This window comes from Carassius carassius, chromosome 7 (assembly GCF_963082965.1).
Source record: "Carassius carassius chromosome 7, fCarCar2.1, whole genome shotgun sequence".
Classification (NCBI taxonomy): domain Eukaryota; kingdom Metazoa; phylum Chordata; class Actinopteri; order Cypriniformes; family Cyprinidae; genus Carassius; species Carassius carassius.
The window spans coordinates 24995280-25016583 of record NC_081761.1 but is presented as its reverse complement, the minus strand read 5'-3'; the positions used below and the strand labels follow the sequence as shown (position 1 = coordinate 25016583).

Genomic DNA, 21304 nt, shown 5'->3' with positions numbered 1-21304 from the left:
AATGGTTGATGAGGAGACAAAAAAGAGCTGTCTGGAAGACAAACTGCGTGTGACTGACACAAAAAATAATAGACCCAGTCTTAAAAGATTTTAAATGGTCTGGTAATCAGTATGGTTAAAAAGCCTGCATGTTATCTTGATTCAGCAGCCAAATAAGAATTAAACTGAAGTGACAGTGACAGTGACATGTGATTGAGGACTACGTAAGCCAATGGAAACAAATACTGGCAGCATCCTGGCTAAAGCTGATTTAATAGAGGCCACAGGATTCCTCTAAGTATACGAGTACCAGTTGGGTATTTCAAGCTTTTTTGAAGGATCCAAATACTCCAATGGATTGTAAGTTAAAATATACGGCCAAATACTATGCTGTTAAAATGACTGAATCGATCATACAATCATTTATGTAAGATTCCCAACTATAAACTTGTATACCCAGAAGGAACTGCAGCTCATTTGAATGCAAATTCTACAGAAGGCAGAGTTTCATAATACCTGTACAGAGAGACGGAGGGGGACTCCCATCCGCTTGTTGCAACTAAACTAAAGGCAAGTGGGAAGATATTTATGTAACCACAACGTTGTCGCATTTGGTCTAAAATTAGCTTGAAATCTCAGGAACAATGTGCAACGAACGAACCAGCCTGACAAGCAACTTTCCATCAAACCACTCACCCAGCCATATCTCCAGTACAGTAAATGGTAGAATACTATGAATAATTTGTTTCACAATACACATTCACAATCACAAGTATCTGAAAAATAGCATATTTCTTAATTTGCAGACATTGGTTTTATATAGCTTGTTAGACTTAGTATAATTTAATACACTTTTCACTAAAATTTAACAGAGACCATATTAGAGTTCCTTAGGAAAAACAAAACAATTTAAATAAATAAGGCAATTTATAACAAACTGTACAAGAGATTAAATTAATATGCTTAAAACTGGCAAAATAAATTCATATTTATCCATTTCAATTCCAAATGTTTGAATCCTATAAAATGCCATGTGGAAGAATTCTCCTTTTAATTTGTTTGTAAAGAACAAGAAATCTGAGATTTCCCTAAAAGTTGACTAAGGGAGTATATGCCAATATCTACCACTAATCCCTCTCTAAAATCGAATGAAATTGTCTCCTTGTCATTCAAATTCTCCTTGTGCTTTCAAGAAGCTTTAAAGATAGCACCCCTACGAGAAGAAGCTTACTGTCGGCCAGACAGGTCAATTAAGCAGATTAACAGCAGGAGTTCTCGAGGCTATGATCATAATTGACTTTGACCTTTGGTTTAATTACAGATCTGCAGTCAGATCTCAGCAAGATCTCAATGCCCAGACTCACAATGCTTCTAAGAATAGGAGTGATTAGGCCTATCAGAGTGGATATTCTGTTACAAGTGCTGATGAAGACTTCAGTGTCCTTAGAAGATCATGTTGAAACAATCCTGATACTAAACCACCACTATACAGACAGCTAACTGAACACTCTCTAATGCTGTATGGTGTGGAGACTCTAATATGGAAAATCAGGGGCAAGTAACATTTTTTAAATTGTTTAGCACAAAGTATAGGAAAAAGTGACGTTATAAAGAGTCATCACTGTAACTTGAAGAAATTTAGGGGCGTTACAACTGCAGCTTCAATTTGTTCTGAGAGAATAATTGATGCAGCTTCACTAAACTCTTTTAATCCGGAGTGAGAGCGTTATGATGCTGTCATCCGTGAGTCAGCATCCAGAAGCCTGATCTTATTTTTGACTTGAAGAAATAATCTATTCTAAGACTCGCCGTGTTTTGCCAGTAAACTGATTAGCAGCACAGTGGAAGCCTGTTGCCATGCCAACGGGTTTACCTTGAAGTTGCGCATGCTGCGGGGGCTGGTCGGGGAGGAACTGGAGGATTTGGCGGATCTGGGGGTAGTGATTTGGCTGTTCGGGACTCCATTTACTGTGGAGTGTGACAGGAAGAGGGAGGGAGACAGAGAACAGAGGAAACACAATGTCACACAGTGTTACTTCTGACACTGCTTATTTTATGCAGCACATGCACATGTCTTAGATATTAGTAACAGTGTTATCTGTAAGATGATATTGCCTGCATAATATCAGCTGATCAAAATTTGAATTTACATCATCAAATTTCACTAATTCATTTTCAACCAACCTGTATGACTTACTTTTTTCCACAGACAACAAAAAGACAAACAAAAAGCTTGTTTCCAAATGGCGAGCCTATGTGACAGTTATCTAAAATCATATTGTTCCCATTCATTTGAATGTGTGATTACAGTCATAAGCAGTGTTGGGGGTACAGATTACAAGTAATGCAAGTTATGTAATCAGATTACTTTTTTTAATCCACCATTTATTCACTGACACCATTAATGTCCCCATGCTGAGAGAAATTGGGAGTGAGGTGTAGAGGCAGAGGTATTTCTTCCAGGCTGAGGCTTATTAATTTCACTTTTGGCGTGAAAGGTCATTTACAGTTGGCAGAAAAACATATAATTTTAGTTTTTTTGTTGTTGTTGTTGTTGTTATATATATAAAAAGCAAGCCTAGCCCAGATGACAAAAAAAAGACATGGAAAAGGAACATAAAGTATTACATTCCATGAAAATTAACTAAGTAATGCAATTAGTTAAATTTTTTATTGAGTAATGCAATAATTTAATGCAATACTTTTAAAAGTAACTGCTCATAAGTGAATTTAAATTAGGTTTGAAAGTTATAGTGGAGGGGAATGACAACTAAAATTCTTATTTTCCTCACACAGAGCTATTCCCTTACGAAAGGAAAATATATTTACCAATATATTTCTTAAAATATATTGTGATATATTGTAATATATTATTTTCCATTTTTATTTTCTAATATATTATATATTTGAATACATTGAATAATATATTGATGATACATATATATTATTTATTGCAAAATATACAAATGATTGCCGCTTTCAGTATATTGCAATATATTGGAAAAAATAAATATATATAAGAATATATGCCTAATATATTACATGATATTTTCCAATATACTGCAATATATTTTTGTTCCATAAGGGTTATATAACTTCAGAAGACTTGGTTTGCAGTGCATGAGTCATATGAACTACATTTACGGTCATTTAAAGAGTCTTTTTTTTTTTCACTTTTGCAAATTGACAACACATGGTCACCATTAACTTACACTGTTCAGACTAAAACAGTGGAAACATTCTGTGTTCTAAAATAATAAAAAAAATAATCACATAGCTTAAGAATTATATAAATGATAACAGAATTATAATTTTTGGGTGAATTATGCCTTTTATTCAGAACAATGCATCTTTTTTTCTACTTATATAACACGTAAATTATAAAAGTCTTCGTCATTTTAATGTACTTATTCTCAACCAACGGTAGCCGGGGTCCACTAAGGGGCATCATAATGACTTAAAATTGCTTAAAATAAGTCAAGCTTTTATAAAGGTTTTGCATTTTTATATCCTTATTAAATAAATCACAAATAACTGAACAAATAATTCAAATTCACGGGTTAAAAAAAATGGGAACCTTGGAAACTTATGGAATCCAGAAATATAGTTAATTACATTTTAATTAGACTTATTTTAGTTGCTAATTTTAATATATGGACTCCCATAGTCTTCACAGCTGATATACCAGAGGAAACTTACCAGCCTAGTCACAAAGTTTGACAACCACTGTGTTAGTGTACACAGTTCACATGTACAGTACATTTGTCAGACATACTTACATTCCTTTCGTATATAGAGAAAATGAAGTGCTGGCTCAATGACAGGAAAAAATGAACTTAAAATTGTGTGAAGAAAAAAAAAACATATGACCAGAACTACCACTAATAAGTGGTAGTAATAAGTCTCTTAACATGCAAACACAGCAAGGCTTCATGTGCACCACTCACCTGCAGCCAAATCCACAAGGCTAAATCATAATTGACAAGATCATTGTAAAGGCCACGTTAAAATAATGTTATAAAAACAATTAAAACACAGTTTAATATATCATGTCACCCAGATACAGTGCATCCTAAGTGCGTCAGAATCCGCAGGGAGCAGGGATTTGTAGAAAAGCCGCTCTTGACATTTCCAGCTAAGTTTGTCGATGGGGGCATGAGCAGATTTCTCTCCAGGCATGCAAGAGAGCCCTAATAGTTCACGGGCACAGGAATTTAGGGTGTGTGTGTACTGCATTATCCCTTCTAAGCAGAAAGCAGATGATGATGCCTGCATTTAGTGTACACATCCAATTTGGTATGTCTGATAGATTAGACTATGTGCATGCCAGGGTTCGGGGCAGTGGCCAGCGAGGGAGTTTTAAATAGCTCTCTAGACTAGCTGATGGATTTGGAAGGCCATGAAGGAGAGCTGTTATCGTGATTGAATGCTGCACCTAAGGGTTAGAGGTCATGTAGAGCTCATTCCATAGATGAATGTCCTTAAGGTAATTCAAAATCATATGTGGAAATTCTTCAAGGATTTCATAGGGCTGTCAGATTCTCTAGTTGTCAGCTCATAGGTTAGTCTTGGTTATGGTAAAGAAAATGTGGTTGAAAAGAAAATGAACACATGACAGCCCACTTTTTACTTATCAACACCTATTTGGTATTTAGCTTGGCAGAGGCGCTGTTAAGATGTGGTCACATTAGAGAAATTTTGCTGACAAAAAAGATCTATTGACTATTATCAGTAGACTTTCAAAGCAAACAACAGCTGTCAATGTGTTGAAACCATGTGACCAACCCGAAACATATGTGAAATCTGCATTGGTAAAACATTCACCATCGCGCAAAAAAAATTCAGATTGCAAGGGATTTGCTGAACAAGGGTTAAATGTGACCACACCTTTACTCAGTTCACATGTGAAGAGGTTAGCCAATCATAACTAAAGTGATTTACCTTTAGAAGTCTTAAAGGTACGATAGCTATACTTTAGCTTTAATTCTAAGGGTCAAAGAGAAAATGAAAATGGTCTTATAAAACTAAATTATGACCATTTTTGGTTTAATAAACCTTGAGAAATGCTTACTTGGTGATTTGACTGGAGATTGGCTATTTGCTGAGAATTGTCCTGCTGTTCTTCTCACTAGAGTAGGGAGGAAAGCAATTTAACAAGGAACAGAACAGAAAAAAATTACAGGAAGAAACATGTGAATCACAGTGATTGACTGTGAATGTTACATTTTTAAACAATTGTTCATTTGGTAACAGGATTGTGCTAGTGGTGGTGCAGTGTATCCTCACCAGATCCAGGGGATTTGCTGCGGCGTGTGGATCCTGGACTTTTACTACCAGAGTATCTCACAGGGGGAGCAGAACGAGAAGAATAGGAGGACTTGAGGACCTGACATTCTGGACACAGAGACAAAATAAATGAGCAAAGAATGTATATGCTTGTCTATAATGTCTCCTGATGCCTCATTTGCAAACATTCCCAAAGATACAAGAAAAAATAGGAACTTACTGTCTCCACCCATTCCAAATAATTCATCTCTTTGGTTGACTTATTATACTTTACATTTCAAAGGTTCTGGGATTTTTCAAAATGTCTTTGAAATAAATCTTTTACACTCACCAAAGCTGCATTAATTTGGTCAAAAATACAGTAAACTAATATTGTGAAAATGTTATGGTTTTCAAAATGTAAAATATTTTAAAATGTAACTTATTCCTGTGATATCAAAGCTAAATGTTCAGCATCATAACTTCAGCCTTCAGTGTCACATGATCCTTGAGAAATCATTCTAATATGCTGATTTACTGCTCAAGAAACATTTATTATCATTAATGCTGAAAACAGTTGTGCTGCTTCACATTTTTTAAAACATCAATACATGTATTCATTTTTATTTATAATTTTTTTAGTAACATTAAGTATGGCAGTGTTGCCAGACACAAGATAATCATTGTATTTGCATGATAATTATCGTACTTGTATAATAATTTTGACCTCTGTACGATGTCCGATGAAAAACTTCCCATAATTTACAATAATTTCAGAATTTTGTGGCACTTTAAATAATGGTCATTGTAAATCATTTTCTATACTCATTGATCTAGCTGTTCATCCTATGTCCACCATCATGATTGTGAAGAGAACGTGAACGTGGTGTTACATGTCTTCCCTCTCATCTCACGTTATGTCTTCTCGGCCAATTGTGGAGAATGACTCTCTCTCATGAGCCCTCTCAAAGCTGAGTTAGTTTAGCGATACAATATAGAAAATGCGTGCTGAAAAGGATAAACAGCTGTAACAAATAGGTGTATTCTGCAAGAATGACTCGTGTACAATCATTTTCTTTCAAATATGATAATTTTGAGCTTCTGGTATGACACTTGGACGTTAACAATCTGGCAACACTGAAGAAAACATTATGTTTAATTCTACGGGTCAAAGAGAACGTGGAAATGATGAAGTAACTAGTGCAAAAAACCTTGACTAATATTATGATAAATCTTCAGGAAATAAAATCAGGTCAGTAAATGTCTTTACTGTCACTTTTGATCGATTTAAGGTGTCCTTGCTAAAATAACAGTATTAATTTCTTTCAAAAATACTACTGACCCCAAACTTTTGAATGTAAATGTATAAATTTAGTAATTTAAGCATGTGTCACCATTATTGACTCTGAAAACGGACACACAGACAGGACAGACAGGAACATACATGGATACACATACCAAAGCATGCTTGTATTAGGGCTAATACAGATGCCTGTTGCTAAATGAGTGGTATCTGCTGACATACTTGTTCCAAATTCACATGTGCCAAGAGTGTGAAGCAATCCACAGAGGCGTAATCAAATTGTCTACTCAAGGCCTATGAAAGCAGACCATTTTTCTAATGAGAGCAGTGGGTGCAGAACTTTAGTAATGAATGACTCATACAGCAGCTACTGGGCCCGATCTGTCCTGTCGATTACACAGCACTCGCTAATGACGCCGAGCAGTGATAAATTAGCTGATGAGTACCAGATCGTGGAGTGATGAAGACAGAACAAGCTGAATGACATTATTAAAATGCCATTACTGCCCAGCTAATCTGTTTCTTGGAGCTTAATTTAAGCATTTAACAGCAGAATCTAAAGGAGAGAACGTGTAATGAGTTCTTTAGTTCCAGAAGATTTAGAATTGTGGTGGGCTTGCATTTTAAGGACACTCCACTTCTGCTGCAGAAAGAAAAGGTTGAGCAGTAAATACTGTCAGACACAAACTTACCGTTTCATATTTTTGGAAAAGTCCTACTTAAACTAAGTGGGGCAACGAAGAAGAACTAGGACAAAATGGCAAGCAGATGAACTAAATTCACACAGCTATGAATCAAGATTTCAAGTGTGTGTGTGTGTGTGTGTGTGTGTGTGTGTGTGTGTGTGTGTGTGTGTGTGCGTGGTAAATTCTACTAAAACTGGAGGCATTTCAGCAAAACAGGATGAAAATTATAGGCATTTTGGATTTTGTTTGAAATCCACAGCTGCAGATCGTCTTCACTTCTACACCTGCATTATCATTTTCACTAGTACACAAACACAGTCTACACAATGAACAATGGTGAGGAACTGCTCATAACAAGGTCACTTCCTCTGACGGTTGTGTTCATTCTGGAAAAAGAATACATTTTTGCAGCCTAATGAATGAATGTGAATGAATGAGTCCATCATGGAAAAGATACTATTAAAAAACTATCACTTATTTTTCTGAAGGCGACAACTGTGTGGTGTTTTTTGTGCAGATAAAAAGATATTGGTAAGTTCATATTAAAGCTGATGATAATTTTAACTAGCATTTACTTTTAATAACAATGCTAAAAACATTTTGCTGCCATTTTTTTTATGGAAACTGTAACAGATATATTTTCAGAATTCTTTGATGCATAGAAAGTAAAAAAAAAATGGTTTGTAACATTGTAAATGTCTGTACTTTCACTTTTGATCAAATTAATGCATCCTTGCTGAACAAAAGTATTAATTTCATTAAAAAAAAAACTGACCCGAAACATTTAGTAGTGTATGTTAATCATAATGCAAACAAATACAAACCCGATTCCAACCCGATTCCAAGTACAGTTGGGACACTGTACAAATTGTGAATAAAAACAGACTATACTGAACATATCAAATGTTTAAACTGAGGAAATGTATCATTTTAAGGGAAAAATAAGTTGATTTTAAATTTTATGGCATCAAAACACATCTCAAAAAAGTTAAAAAATTATTCCATTCCTTTTTTACTCACAATTTGTACAGTGTCCCAAATTTTTTGGAAACGGGTTTGTACAATTAGATAAATGCTTATTTTTATTATGAAGACAATTACTTTTATTAGCCAAAGCAGATGATTGGCTGATACACTGATACACTAATTAATATATCCAATACAATTACAGACAATGGACAAATAAACATAAAAATTGTATCATTTGTTTCAAATGCATTAACAGCCACGTATCTGTATCCATGAATGACGTGTTCCTAGATGTGTAGTGAAGGGATAAATATACATTATAAGAGTTTAGTATGAGAGACATTGGGTTGAAATGAAGTTAGTGTTTAGCTGAGCCTACCGGTTATAAAGGCTGTGGAAGCCTTACCACTGTGATCCAACACAAAATCGTCCTGCGCGTAACGGTACTTTTCAGGCCCGCATGCGATGAACACGTCATCGTCCCCGAAAAAATCTTGCAAACATGTTATCTGGACAGAGAGAGGAAGGGGTGGGGGAAGTAAAAAAAGAGAGAAACACTGTTTGAGAAATGAATGGAAATAACCATGTGACTGATGAAAGGATAAAGCGCATAGTAGTCCACAATACTGCACTGCAGACAATCTAGACCAGGAGTTTGAAATAACAATAGCTGTACTCAGACTGTTTGCCTTTTTATTTTCACAAATGGATATAAACATAAATATAGCTGCAAGCAGCAATTAAGGGGCCAAGCACTCCAGTGGAAAGTTGAGTAGCTAGGCATCGCATGGAGCATCACACGAAGTGAACAATGAGCAAGTAAAGCAATTTTATTATGATCGTAATTGAAATGGCTAAAAAAACATAAATACAATCTCTAGTAGCAAGATTACTTGGCTTATCAAGTTTGACCAATAGGTGGCGCTGTCATCAAATCAATTTGGTGTACTCTGTGTGACTTGTCAATGACACACACAAAGTTTGGTGTCAATATGCCAAAGCATTGCAGAGATACAGCCTCAAGTGTCATTTTGGCATTGTGCCTCAAATTCGTCGCTGTGGTATGCAAAAACTGTTTTGTCTATCAACACAAAATCCATAGCATGTTGTCTGCACAGTCTTAATATCATTTGATTCAAATTTGGTGAAAATCGGACCTACGGTTGATGAGGAGTTCGAAAAAGTAGGATTTCACATAAATCAAAATGGTAGTTTAGCTTAATCTGGCATATTTGGTATCTATGTTGTCAGAATAAACCAGGGAATATTTTGAGACCAGTTTCATTGCAATAGGCTAATGCATTAAAAAGTTATAAGCATTTTTAAAAGTGTAATTATTCATGGTTAATTAATGGTTTATTACTCTTGACCAATAGGTGGCGATGTTACCAAATTTGTGAGGAGTCAGTGTGAGGAGTCGATGATAGATACAAAGTTTGGTGCAAATATGTCAAAGCTTTGCAGAGATACAGCCTCAAATGCATTTTCGCACCCTTCCAGCAAATTTGTTGATGCGATAAATGAGAACCGTTTCGTATATCGACACGAAATCCATAACTTTTTGCCAGCATGGTCTGAAGATGATCCATGTCAAATTTGGTGAAAACCGGACTAACAGTCTAGGAGGAGTTCGAAAGGTTTTCAACATTTATCAAAATGGCATAATTGGAATCGATGTTCTCGGCATGACCCACAGGATTTAGGGAGACCATTTTCACTAATTTATTCAAAAGGTATTAGCATTTTTGTGATATTTCATTATAACTTTTGCCACCAAACTTTTTGAGTACCTTCAGGGCATGGAGCCGAAGATTTTTGTAATTATTTTCGTAACGATACAATGCTGCGTTCAAAAAATACAGCATTTTAAAACATAATTCAAAATGGCCGATGCCTAAAATGGCTGACACGGAAAAATTCTCAACATGACTAACTGAATCTAAAGAGACCAGTTTTGTGATTTTTGGCCATACCATTCAGAAGTTATAAGTAAAAATATGATTTTTTTCATATCTCCTGACCACTAGGTGGTGCTGCATCGAAACACTGCAGGTAGTCTCAGGTCATGGTTATTATAACACACACCAAGTTTGGTCTCAATATGCCAAACCGTTGCCGAGATATAGCCTCGCATGCATTCTTGCGTGCTTTTCATCAAATGTGTTCACGTGTCATTCGAGAACGGTTGGATGAATCAACTTGAATTCCATAACTTTTTGAATTTTGGTGTTCATTCGACTTGGCATGAGCCAAGGATTCAGAGGAAAAATAATTGTGGCTTACGGTTCAAAAGTTATTATTATAGAAACATTTAATCTTTGGACAAGGGGTGGCGCTAGAGAGTTAAACGTGCTGTGGTTAATGTTGATATTGTCCTCTATGAGTGTGCCAAATTGCACAACTTTCCCGCAAGTGATTCTATGGGCTGCCATAGACTTGCGGCGGAAGAAGAAGCAGAATAAAAATAAGAATCCTAACGGATACAATAGGTGCCTATGCACTTTCGGTGCTTGGCCCCTAATAACATCTAAACGTAACTGAAGGTACTACACTCTCATTCATAGCTAAAACCATGGTTGTAGAATTTTATCTATGAGATATTGTACTTTCAGCAAATTGATGTGGGCGCAGATTCCATGTCAGCCTACCAATTGCATAAAACACATTTGAATTTTAAAACTGAGTCAAATCACCTTGAATACAGCAAGAAAATGGAAAACATGTCAAAAAGGATGGATTTAAGTTGTATTTCAACTGAATGAAGAAAAATACCTGGGAAGGCCAAACATGATCTTTTAGATGCTGATGCACGGAAATAAATTTTTTACTGAAACCAAAAATAAAGTTTTAATTTTGCTGAAAACCAATAATAAAGTTTATTTAAAGGAATAGTTCATCCAAAAATGACAATTACGTCATTAATTACTTACCATCATGTTGTTCCAAACCATCTTCGGAATCCAAATTAAGATATTATTTATAAAATTGGAGAGCTCTCTGACCCTACCATAGACATAAATGATCCTTACATGAACAAGGTCCAGAAATGTAGTAAAGACATTGGTAAAATAATTCATGTGACAGTGGTTCAACCGTAATTTTACAAAGCTATGAGAATACTTTTTGTTCTGTGTGCAAAGAAAATAAAAATGATGTCTTTTTACAACAATTTGTCTCCTTCACATCACCCTGGCACCATTTTGGAAAGTATCACATATGTAAACGACGTACACAACATATGCATGTGGATATGTTGTTTGCACTTTGATCTAAACATAAACAACATATCCGCATACATATGTTGTTTTGTATGTGATACTCTCCAAAATAATGACAGGGTGATGCGAAGCAGACAAAATGTTGAATTAAGTTGTTATTTTAGTTTTCTTTGCTCACAAAAAGTATTCTCATAGCTTCTTAAAATTATGGTTGAACCACTGATGTAACACGGATTATTTTAAGGATCTCCTTGCTACATTTCTGAGCCTTGATTGTGTAAGGATCCTTGCTGTCTATGGGAGGGTCAGAGAGCTCTCCATGTCACGATCATCAGCTGGAGTATGGAGTCAATTTAACGCTATATATATACGCAAAAAAAATTACGTTTTGCAAAAGAAAATAAAGTTTTGCAAACGAAAATTAAAGTATTGAGGAAAATAAATTAGCTTTTTGCAAACAAAAATTAAGAATTGCAAAACATAAATGAAACAGCGCGAAAGCAATGATTTCGCAATACATATTTTCCATGGTCATATCTATTAATTTATTTGCAACGCTGCTTTTATTTTGCATGTCAGTCTAGTTTGAGCTTGCGATACCATTTTTTCTTTGCGCTTCACTTTTCTGCACGTCTCTCTTTGTGGCACTGTTTTAAACTTGCATGTATTTTTCAGTCCTGTCAATGATAAACTTTCACTCTATGATGGTTAAGCTGTGCAATTAATCCACGAATCACATTTGTCAAGGGCCGGGGAGCAGCTGGCCCGTACTGTTAATGAATAACGGATCAACTACGACAGCCTACATCGCACATCCTGCGATGTGACTATCGTGGATTCGTTCATCGCGATATCGATGCTTAAACGACACATCGTGCAGCCCTAATGAGCAGAGACTTTCGAGTGGATCATTTATTTTTATTAAATAGCATTAAAACATTCATGTTTTCATTTAATTTAATTTATTAACAAATGTATGTGTATTAGTAGCGTTTGCTCAAGTTAAAGAAGTTGTTAACATGAACATCTGCTGTTAATTTCTGATGTGCACACTTTTATAGCATTAAAATGTGTATTGTTTCATTTGGTTAACTGCAAGTTTGTTTAAAATCGCTTAACTTGTGGGAGGACGCCAGCACACGGAAGCGTTCTTCACTCACATTAGTTCAGAGTTACTGCTAGTTTTAATGTAAAATAATGCAATTCACTTCATAAACTATAACTTCATCATCACATTATCACACATCATTAAAGAGGTCTACGACTCAGGTTTCATATCGATCGCGAATTCGTTTTTCATTTCCATAACTACTGGCATAAATGAATAAATTATATTCATTGTAAGATAAAAATTTTTGGTTTAGTTTTGTCATGGCCACGAGATATAAATTCTTGGGAACGTGATAATGTCGTGGCCACGAGTTCAAAGAATAAACAAACCAGGATGACCAGAGCAACCTGAGATTATCAGAGATTGATAAAGTATTTTTTATCCATCCCACAGTCCGTTGATCGTGTCTTTTTATGTAATATATGTTCATATAAGGCTATTATTATTTTTATCATTACCGTATTTTTCGAACTATAAGTCACACCTAAGTATAAGTCGCATCAGTCCAAAAATACGTCATGACGAGGAAAAAAACATAAGTCGCACTGGACTATATAAATCACATTTATTTACAACCAAGAACCAAGAGAAAACATTACCGTCTACAGCCGCGAGAAGGCGCTCTGTTTTCAGTAGTAGGCTACAGGAGCACAGAGCAGCATAGAGCGCCCTCTCGCGGCTGTAGACGGTAATGTTTCGTCTTGGTTCATGTCAAATTAATTTTGATAAATAAGTCGCACCTGACTATAAGTCGCAGGAATAGCCAAACTATTATAACGAAAAAAAAGTGCGACTTATAGTCCGGAAAATATGGTATATATAATATATCCAAGTGGATGCTGCACACTGCTGGTGGTTGAGGAGAGACCCTTCACATGATTGTAGAGCACTTTGAGTGGACAACAATACACAATAAAGCACTATATAAATGCATCATTCATTTATTCATTCATTCATTCATTCATATAGGCTAACCGTATATAATTGATAATAATATTATATTAATTAGGGCTATATTTTTATATTTGTTATACTTATTTTCCCCTTTCAATTCGTGTATTGCTTACCTAATTAATGTTCTGTGATAAATGAGTGTTTTCATTTACAAATGAAACTAGCGAATTATTAATTTATAATTCTACTATTAATTATTATAGGGTTAGGATATTTATATAGTTATTGTTAAATTCATCCTCTAAAGTGCACTTCCAGTAAAAATTCCTGTCACATAGCATGATCAGTGCTTTATTGGCATGTCAGGCTTTTATAGGCTATTATTTACAAAACTCTTCAGGGCTGCATTTTCCTATGAACTAATGTAAACAAAGAACGCTTCCGTGCGCTGGCGTCCTCCCACAAGTTAAGAGATTTTAAACAAACACTTACAGTTAACCAAATGAAACAATACACATTTTAATGCTATAAAAGTGTGCACATCAGAAATTAACGACCCCGTAAGTGTGCTTTGCTTCATTTTTCAAGATGGCCAACCCATTGAGCTTTATGTGGAGGAATTCCTTCAGTATAGCCACCTTATGCCTGGAGATGAGGATTTGGTAAAGGACTGTTTCTGGAGTGGTCTTGATGTTAATATAAGCTTAAATTTACCAGAGGAAGACCCTAGCTGGACCCTGGAACAGTTTATTGACTTTGTTTTGCAGTTTTGTGGCTCTCCCTTTACAGTTGAGGAGGTCACTATTCCGAGGTGTCCAGCTCCTTTCCGTTCTGTGGTCCCTGTACCTGAGCTTCATCACAAGATGGCCCGAGCCCAGCGCCCCTGCACAAGATGGCCACCAGCCCAGCTCCTCTGCACAAGATGGCCGCCAGCCCAGCGTCACTGCATAAGATGGCCGCAAATCCTTAGCCATTGCCAGTGGCGGCTCCAGATGATTTTGTTTGGGGGGCAATGGGGGGTCCTGGTCATTTCAAGGGGGGTCTCATGAAAACCAACCAAAAATACAGTGGACACAGCTAATAACTGCATATTGCTGCTACTAAACAACAAAAACAACACAGCATATCAACTACTTTGTTTTCGTGAACGAATCATTCGATTTAACCGTTTCTTCTTGAATCAGTTCACCGAATCGAACTGAATCGTTTGAAACGGTTCGCGTCTCCAATAAGCATTAATCCACTTTTTTAATGTGGCTGACCCTCCCTCTGAGTGCAAACAAACCAATATCCCGGAGTAAATCATTTACTCACACAGTACACTGACTGAACTGTTGTGAAGAGAGAACTGAAGATGAACACCGAGCCGAGCCAGATAACGAACAAAAGATTGACTCGTTCATAAATGTCGAATTAATTATTAATTATTATTGTTCTGCGTAGTTTGAAGAGAAACATTTTTTAAACTTTATCCCGGATATATATATATATATATTTTTAATCAGGAAGTGGGTGGGGGGGACAAGGCCTTTTTTTGGCAGGGTCTTGAGACCCCCCAAGACCCCCCCTGGCGCTGCCGGTGGCCATTGCACAAGATGGCAGCCACCGTTGAAAACAGAATACAGAAAGGAAACATTTTGAGACAACATGCAAAACACATCCACATCCACTCGCAACCACAGTGGGCAAAACATTATGTCCTGATTTCAGCCCACTCCTCCTCTCATGGAGGTGGGCAGCAAGAAACAGATGGTTCCAATGTGGAGCTCCATCAAACACACACACACACACACTTCTACATGGAACTGAGTGAAAGATAAGACAGATGGAGAGGAACACAGCCCCCTTTCCCCTTCATGAGTCTGACACTGTACAGAAAAAGACACATAAGGCCAAGAAAGAAATGCTCAGAAATGTACAAGATCACTCTTGTACTTTATTAACATGATTCTGATGATAATGAGCTATTCAACAGCCTCTAATGGTAATGAGGTCTCTAAATATCCTCACTGCACACATAGAGACATCACAACACAACAACCCGCTCAAATATTTCAGCCTCTTTGAGCCACTGTTTAGCTTCCTTAGCAAATTCAGCTTTATTAGTATAATAATTTTAAAATCCCATTTTAAGCACAATTTTAAAGCAACCCCTTAAAGCAGTTCTCTCTGAATCACATACGATTATGTACTGTAAGGAATCCACATGGCCAGTCAGTGGGATAGGTCTTAAGCAGTATTCCCATCAATCAGCAGATCAGAGGAGCATATGGGCCCAGTTGTTGGCCCGAGCAAAGTAACAGACTAAAGCCACACTGGGAGACTATTAAACATGCCTGAAATGTTTTAGCTGATATCTTGGATCTGTAAAATGAAGTAGTCTGGAATGGAGTCAAAAGTGTTTTGGTAAACTGACAGGTGGTAACACAAGATACATAGCAATATCATTTGTTACTGATGTAGATCTTTCATCAGGCATTTTTCTTTATTTAAAATTCATTAGAACTAAAAAAAATATTTAAAGAGAAGAAAGTCTTATCCTTAATTCATGGGATCTAAACTTCAAAGATCTTTTGTTAAATTATCCTTTGTACAGTAATTGCCCTTGTTATGCATACAATTCAGAGTTTAACTGCACTATTAGTAAGATCATGGTAGTCACATGTAAAACTATGACCCTCATTGCCATGGTTAGCCTATATAGTTTCTAAAATAACAAAATTACTTGCAATTTTATATAAATCTGATCTGCCTGTTTCTGAAATCACCACACCTGTTATGTCTTCATTTTAGTGCATTGTGATGAAAATTAATGGCAATACTCCTGTACTTCTCATACTTATTTATCGACCGAATTGAAAAACTGAATTTTCAACCTCTGCTTCTCTAATGTCTACCAAGGAGTGTGTCATAACCTAAATCGACAAAATTGATTCCTGATTCTTCTATTCTTGATATTGCGTTATCTTTGAAAGAATTAGTTGTTTCTTTCTCTAGGTTATCCCCATGGTACACTAAGGAATTGTGGGCTCTTAAAGTTGAGGGAAGGAAGACTGAGCGCTTATACAAAAAATCTGGTCTTACTGACCCTAAATTGATGTTTGATGAGCAGCAGTTGAAGTATCATCTCGTCCTTAATTACTACAGAGGCGTACTACTCGCATATGATTAATGAAGGTGTTGATAATCCAAGAAAGCTGTTTAAAACAATTAACAGGTTTCTGAAGCCTCATAATCAAATCATTAATCCCTTTGTTGAGCTGTGTAACAAATTCCAAGTATTTTACAGAGAAAGTTCAAGATTTGTAGAATTCCATGCTTGCTATTTCTACACTGCTGACCAATGAGTTTCATGCTACAAATGTATCATCTAATGTTTAAATTTTTCGCTAAAGCTAAAGGGTACATAACATACACAGTTTCACCTAATCTCATGTTAATCTTGAGTACCTATAGAGAAGTCCTGCATCTCTTCATATCTCATATTTATAAAAGAAAAATACAGCTTTCCAAATTCTCTCTGGAAAAAGCCGAGCTCCTGGAGGCGTGCCATGAGCGGAGCTATAATACTGATGTTTCGTGTTGTTTCCATTAACATATATTCACTTATGTGCTGATTTCAAACAAAAGATAGAAATATGATGCAGTTATACTTACATGAATGGGGTCTTTTATCACAGGAACCGCTCCATGTTTTAATAGCAAACGATGTGTAAATCCAGCGTCGACCTGGGCCTTGTTTATAAAACATTCGTCACTGAAATGACGAGAACACACAAAAACATTTGCGACACTCCGTTGCTGCCCCGGAAAAACAAACTGCATGCACTGTTCGTGTAACGCTGGGTTCTTTGAAAAGCTGAAAATGGGAAAATTTCCCTCACATCCAAAAACACACTTATTTGGAGACATTCACAAACAAATCCTATGCAGCGCTGGCAACGATTTCCCGATGAAGTCCGTTGATGTGCACGGTCTCGCTCTCCTCTTGTCAACGTTGTTCCTAGAGAAATGCTCATATAAGGAGTTCCACCATCGTCTACGTCATTAGATCCACGATTTAAAAAAAAAAACAGCCGAAACTTGTTCCAACCCGGAAGTAAGATTTTCAGCACAGAAATTCTCCGTCATTCGTCCAAATTACTTTTTTAAAACTTTGGCCATGTTTAGCATGAGAATCCATTTCTTTAACACTGTGAACAACTCTGAATACACAAAACACCATTGTAGCCCCCCTTTAATTCAAAAGATATTTCGAAATTAGTAACATTTTTGTGCCCCTCTATTACTGCAATCATTAATAACTCTCTATCTACTGGAAAGGTTTCTTCAGCCCTCAAGCTAGGTGCCAATACACTAGTTCTTAAAAAGACTGGGTCTAAAGTTGAGGATTTGTCAAATTACCGGCCTATTGCCCATCTTCCATTTTTAGATAAGGTTCTTGAACGAGTTGTTGCTGGCCAGTTACAGCCAATACCTGTCCATAAACAATATCTTAGAACCTTTTCAATCCATATTCAGATTAGGTCATAGCACTGAGACATGTGTGAACTGAACCAACATTAGTACAGCAGGCTGTCCTGCAGGGGTCTGTGCTTTGGCCTATCTCGTTTAGTATTCTCGTATAGTATGTTGCATTTGGGTCAGATCATTCGTAAGTTTGGGTTAGGGTTTCATTTTTATGACGATGATACTCAGATCTATCTCAGCACACACCCTAATCCAAATAATCTTGCAGTTTCAACACTTACTGCTTGCTTGGGTGAGATAAAAGCCTGGAAGCACATACATTTTCTTAAGCTCAAATGAGTCAAAAACAGAACTTTTATGTGTCAGCATGCCAACGGCTTTACATAAATTAAATAGTTCTAATGTGATTACTGATTGTGACTTTGCCACCCCGTCCACCCAAGTACGTAATCTTCACATTATTTTTGATTCTCAACTATTGTTTGATGAACATATCAAAATAGCATTTTCCACCTAAGAAATATTGCGAGACTCCATCCTTCTCTATCATTACCTGATGCAGAAAGGCTTATCCATGCCTTTATCACGTCAAGGCTTGATTACTGTAATGCACTTTACGTTGGTCTCCCTGATAAGACCATTAAGAGATTACCAATATATTCAGAATTCAGCTGCCCGGGTACTAACATAGCCTATACAACTGCTCGTCAACATATTACTCCGGTATTGCATAACTTGTATTGGCTTCCTATTCAAGTGCATATTAATTGTAAAATTCTGATTTTAAATGATAAAGCTATTCACGGGACTGCCCATGCCTATTTATCCAGTTTAGTTGTCCCTTATACTCCCGCTCGCTCTGCTGGGTTGTGTATCCTTCAACAGCCAGCATATTAATTAAAAACTCTATGTGTCATAGAGCTTTCTCTGTCTCAGCTCCACATTTGTGGAATGCTCTACCAGCAGGAATTAAGAGATTCTCCAACCTTGAACTGTTTTAGGAAATCTTTAAAGATTCATCTTTTTATACTGTTATGCATGTTGCAGCGCTTTGGGTTAAGAAAAGTTCATGATTAATTAAAAATGCATTATTATTATTATTATTATTATTATTATTATTAATTTTTCAGGGGCCTTGTGCTGTTTATCAGTTGATTGAGTGGCAGAAGTGCTTATGTACTATGGTTGGCAGATGAACAGTTTAATTGGTTAGCTCTGTATAGCAACAGCACCTAATATAGGGGGTAAGGGGAGGTCTTCCTTGTTTCACTGATTGGCCCACTAGGAACATCCCGGTGGCTCCTGATGGCAAGTAAATGTCTGGTTTTCATGAATACTAAATTAAACAAAAAGAGGCATGATGCATGTGCAAAAACTGTTACTACATGTTGCCATGTTGCTATTTTCTGAGTATTCTAAGCATCTGCTAGATGGTTTCCAGGTTGTTATGATAGTTGTTAGCTCTATAACGTGATTATAGTTATAATCAACATTACAAATTTCGAAACAAGTCTCTTAATTATTTTAAGTTTCTTACAAGATGTTCATTAAGACTTGTATTATTAAGCTCCTCTAAGCCTTAAAGTACAGGCCTGTGCTTAGAGAGACCCGACAGGGTGCTAAGACTAATAACAGCCCTGCTTTATTTGGATGACAATAATGAAGGGTGTAAGAGCAGCATTGCTCTACATTGTGTCAAGACCGAAAGAAAGAAAGGATTAAGAAATAGAAAGCATATAAATGGGATGAGGGGATGAGTTTTATGCTCAAAACAGAGACACATATGGTACTGCTGATTGGGCTCTTATTTGACCAGAGATCCACAGCAGAGTACATGAAGGTCAACAATGCAAGATCCGAGTATTAGCCAAGCAGACTTGAAGGGGAAGAAACAGAACAGCACATATAACTCAAGCAGCGATTACTCAGAGGCTTTGAATGAGCTGGACCCTTCCAGGCTTAGAGGAGTTTGTCAACCATTAGCTACTAACTAATAAAGCAGAGGAAAGTGAAGTTAAGGAAAACGGTTTTCCTCACAGCAGCCATAAATGAAGGATGCCATTAGTGTTGACAAATGAGCCTTTCACAGAAAAAAATCAGTTACGATTGTGTGTTGAGCAGCTGATACGTTTAAAGTCATACATAAAGAGGCGCTTCTGCTGCCATGTCCAGTGGGTTCGAAATTAAAGAAATAATGTAAATTTTGTGAAAAGTAAAAAAAAATCATTCATCATCAGTTTCATAAGTCTTCAATACTGTACAAATAGTATGGCAGGAAGAGGCACAGAATAGTCCATGTTAATAATGTTTGTTTTATATAGCCTACAATACAGTTGTTATCCTCACATACCATTCAAAATTCTCTAAAAGACTTGGATACTTTTATTAATCAAATGACTGAAAGTGACAGTAAAGACATATATATATATATATATATAATATGGTGATTTTAAAACTCCTGTAGTGTGAGCCAGGCTTAAGTCGGCATATTAGAATTATTTTTGAAGGATCATGTGACACTGACTGAAGACTGGAGTAATCGCTGCTGAAAATCCAGCTTTGCATCACAGAAATAAAATACATGTTAAAATATTTAAATAGAAAACAGTTGTATTATTATTATTATTATAAATATTATTATTATGCCTACCAAGTTTGCATTTATTTGAACAAAAATACAGAAAAAAGAAAAATTGTGAAATAATTTTACATTTTAAAATTGCCATTTTCATTCAAATAAATAAATAAATTCGTTCATACTAATAATAATAATAATAATAATAATAATAATAATAATAATAATAAAAACATTTAGAAATCTAACAGGCACCAAATCTTTGAATCGTACTGAATAATCAAATATTGAATAATATTAATAAAGTTCGTTTAGATGTTACCACATAAAGCAAATTTTTTAGGTTACCCAGCAAAAAAAAATTGTTACAGTGGAGCTATGAAAGAAAAATGAAGGCAGTCTCAGAAGTCGGTCATCAAAAGTCTAACTGATGAGGACAAGGCGGAGAACAGGACATCAGCTTTCATTTATCACTGCGAAGAGATGAGCTGTCAAACCCCAGTAACATCAGCACCAGGCTCCCCACGCTAAACCTGCTGTGTGGGACTCAAAGGGCTTATCTGCTCTACAATATTTATGAGATTAGAAGCATTAATAAACAACAGTCTGTTTCTGAGATGCAGGAGTCCTAAAACAGTTCATTTTTTTCTAACAACAATTTTTATTTTATTTTATTTTATTTATTGATTTAGAATTAGATTTTTTTTTTTTTTACTGGTCCTAGTTTCTTAAAAGCAAGATTATATTTAGTGCTTTGCATTATTTATTTTCCCCCAAAAATGTGAGTGACAGGAATTAGTGAATTTTTAAGAATGTGTAGAAAGCAAAAAACAC

The 21304-nt window shown here is 36.0% G+C and overlaps 1 protein-coding gene across 9 annotated transcripts in view; it reads right to left on the bottom strand.

Annotated features, from left to right (window-relative positions):
- The window catches only part of LOC132143772 (serine/threonine-protein kinase DCLK2-like), a 54534-nt gene that overhangs the window by 20330 nt on the left and 12900 nt on the right, over positions 1-21304 (bottom strand). For 4 of the 9 annotated variants that reach the window (XR_009434278.1, XR_009434279.1, XM_059554285.1 and 1 more), the window contains exons 3-7: positions 8582-8711; positions 5266-5373; positions 5051-5107; positions 1853-1947; positions 496-543 (exon numbers count right to left, since the gene is read on the bottom strand). Coding sequence is in view for 7 of the 9 variants with exons in the window: in XM_059554285.1 (XP_059410268.1) it covers positions 496-543; positions 1853-1947; positions 5051-5107; positions 5266-5373; positions 8582-8711 (438 nt within the window). In the remaining 2 variants the exon portion in view is untranslated. The remainder of the gene's footprint in view (positions 1-495; positions 544-1852; positions 1948-5050; positions 5108-5265; positions 5374-8581; positions 8712-21304) is intronic. The other 5 variants (XM_059554290.1, XM_059554291.1, XM_059554288.1 and 2 more) reach the window with 3 other exon arrangements.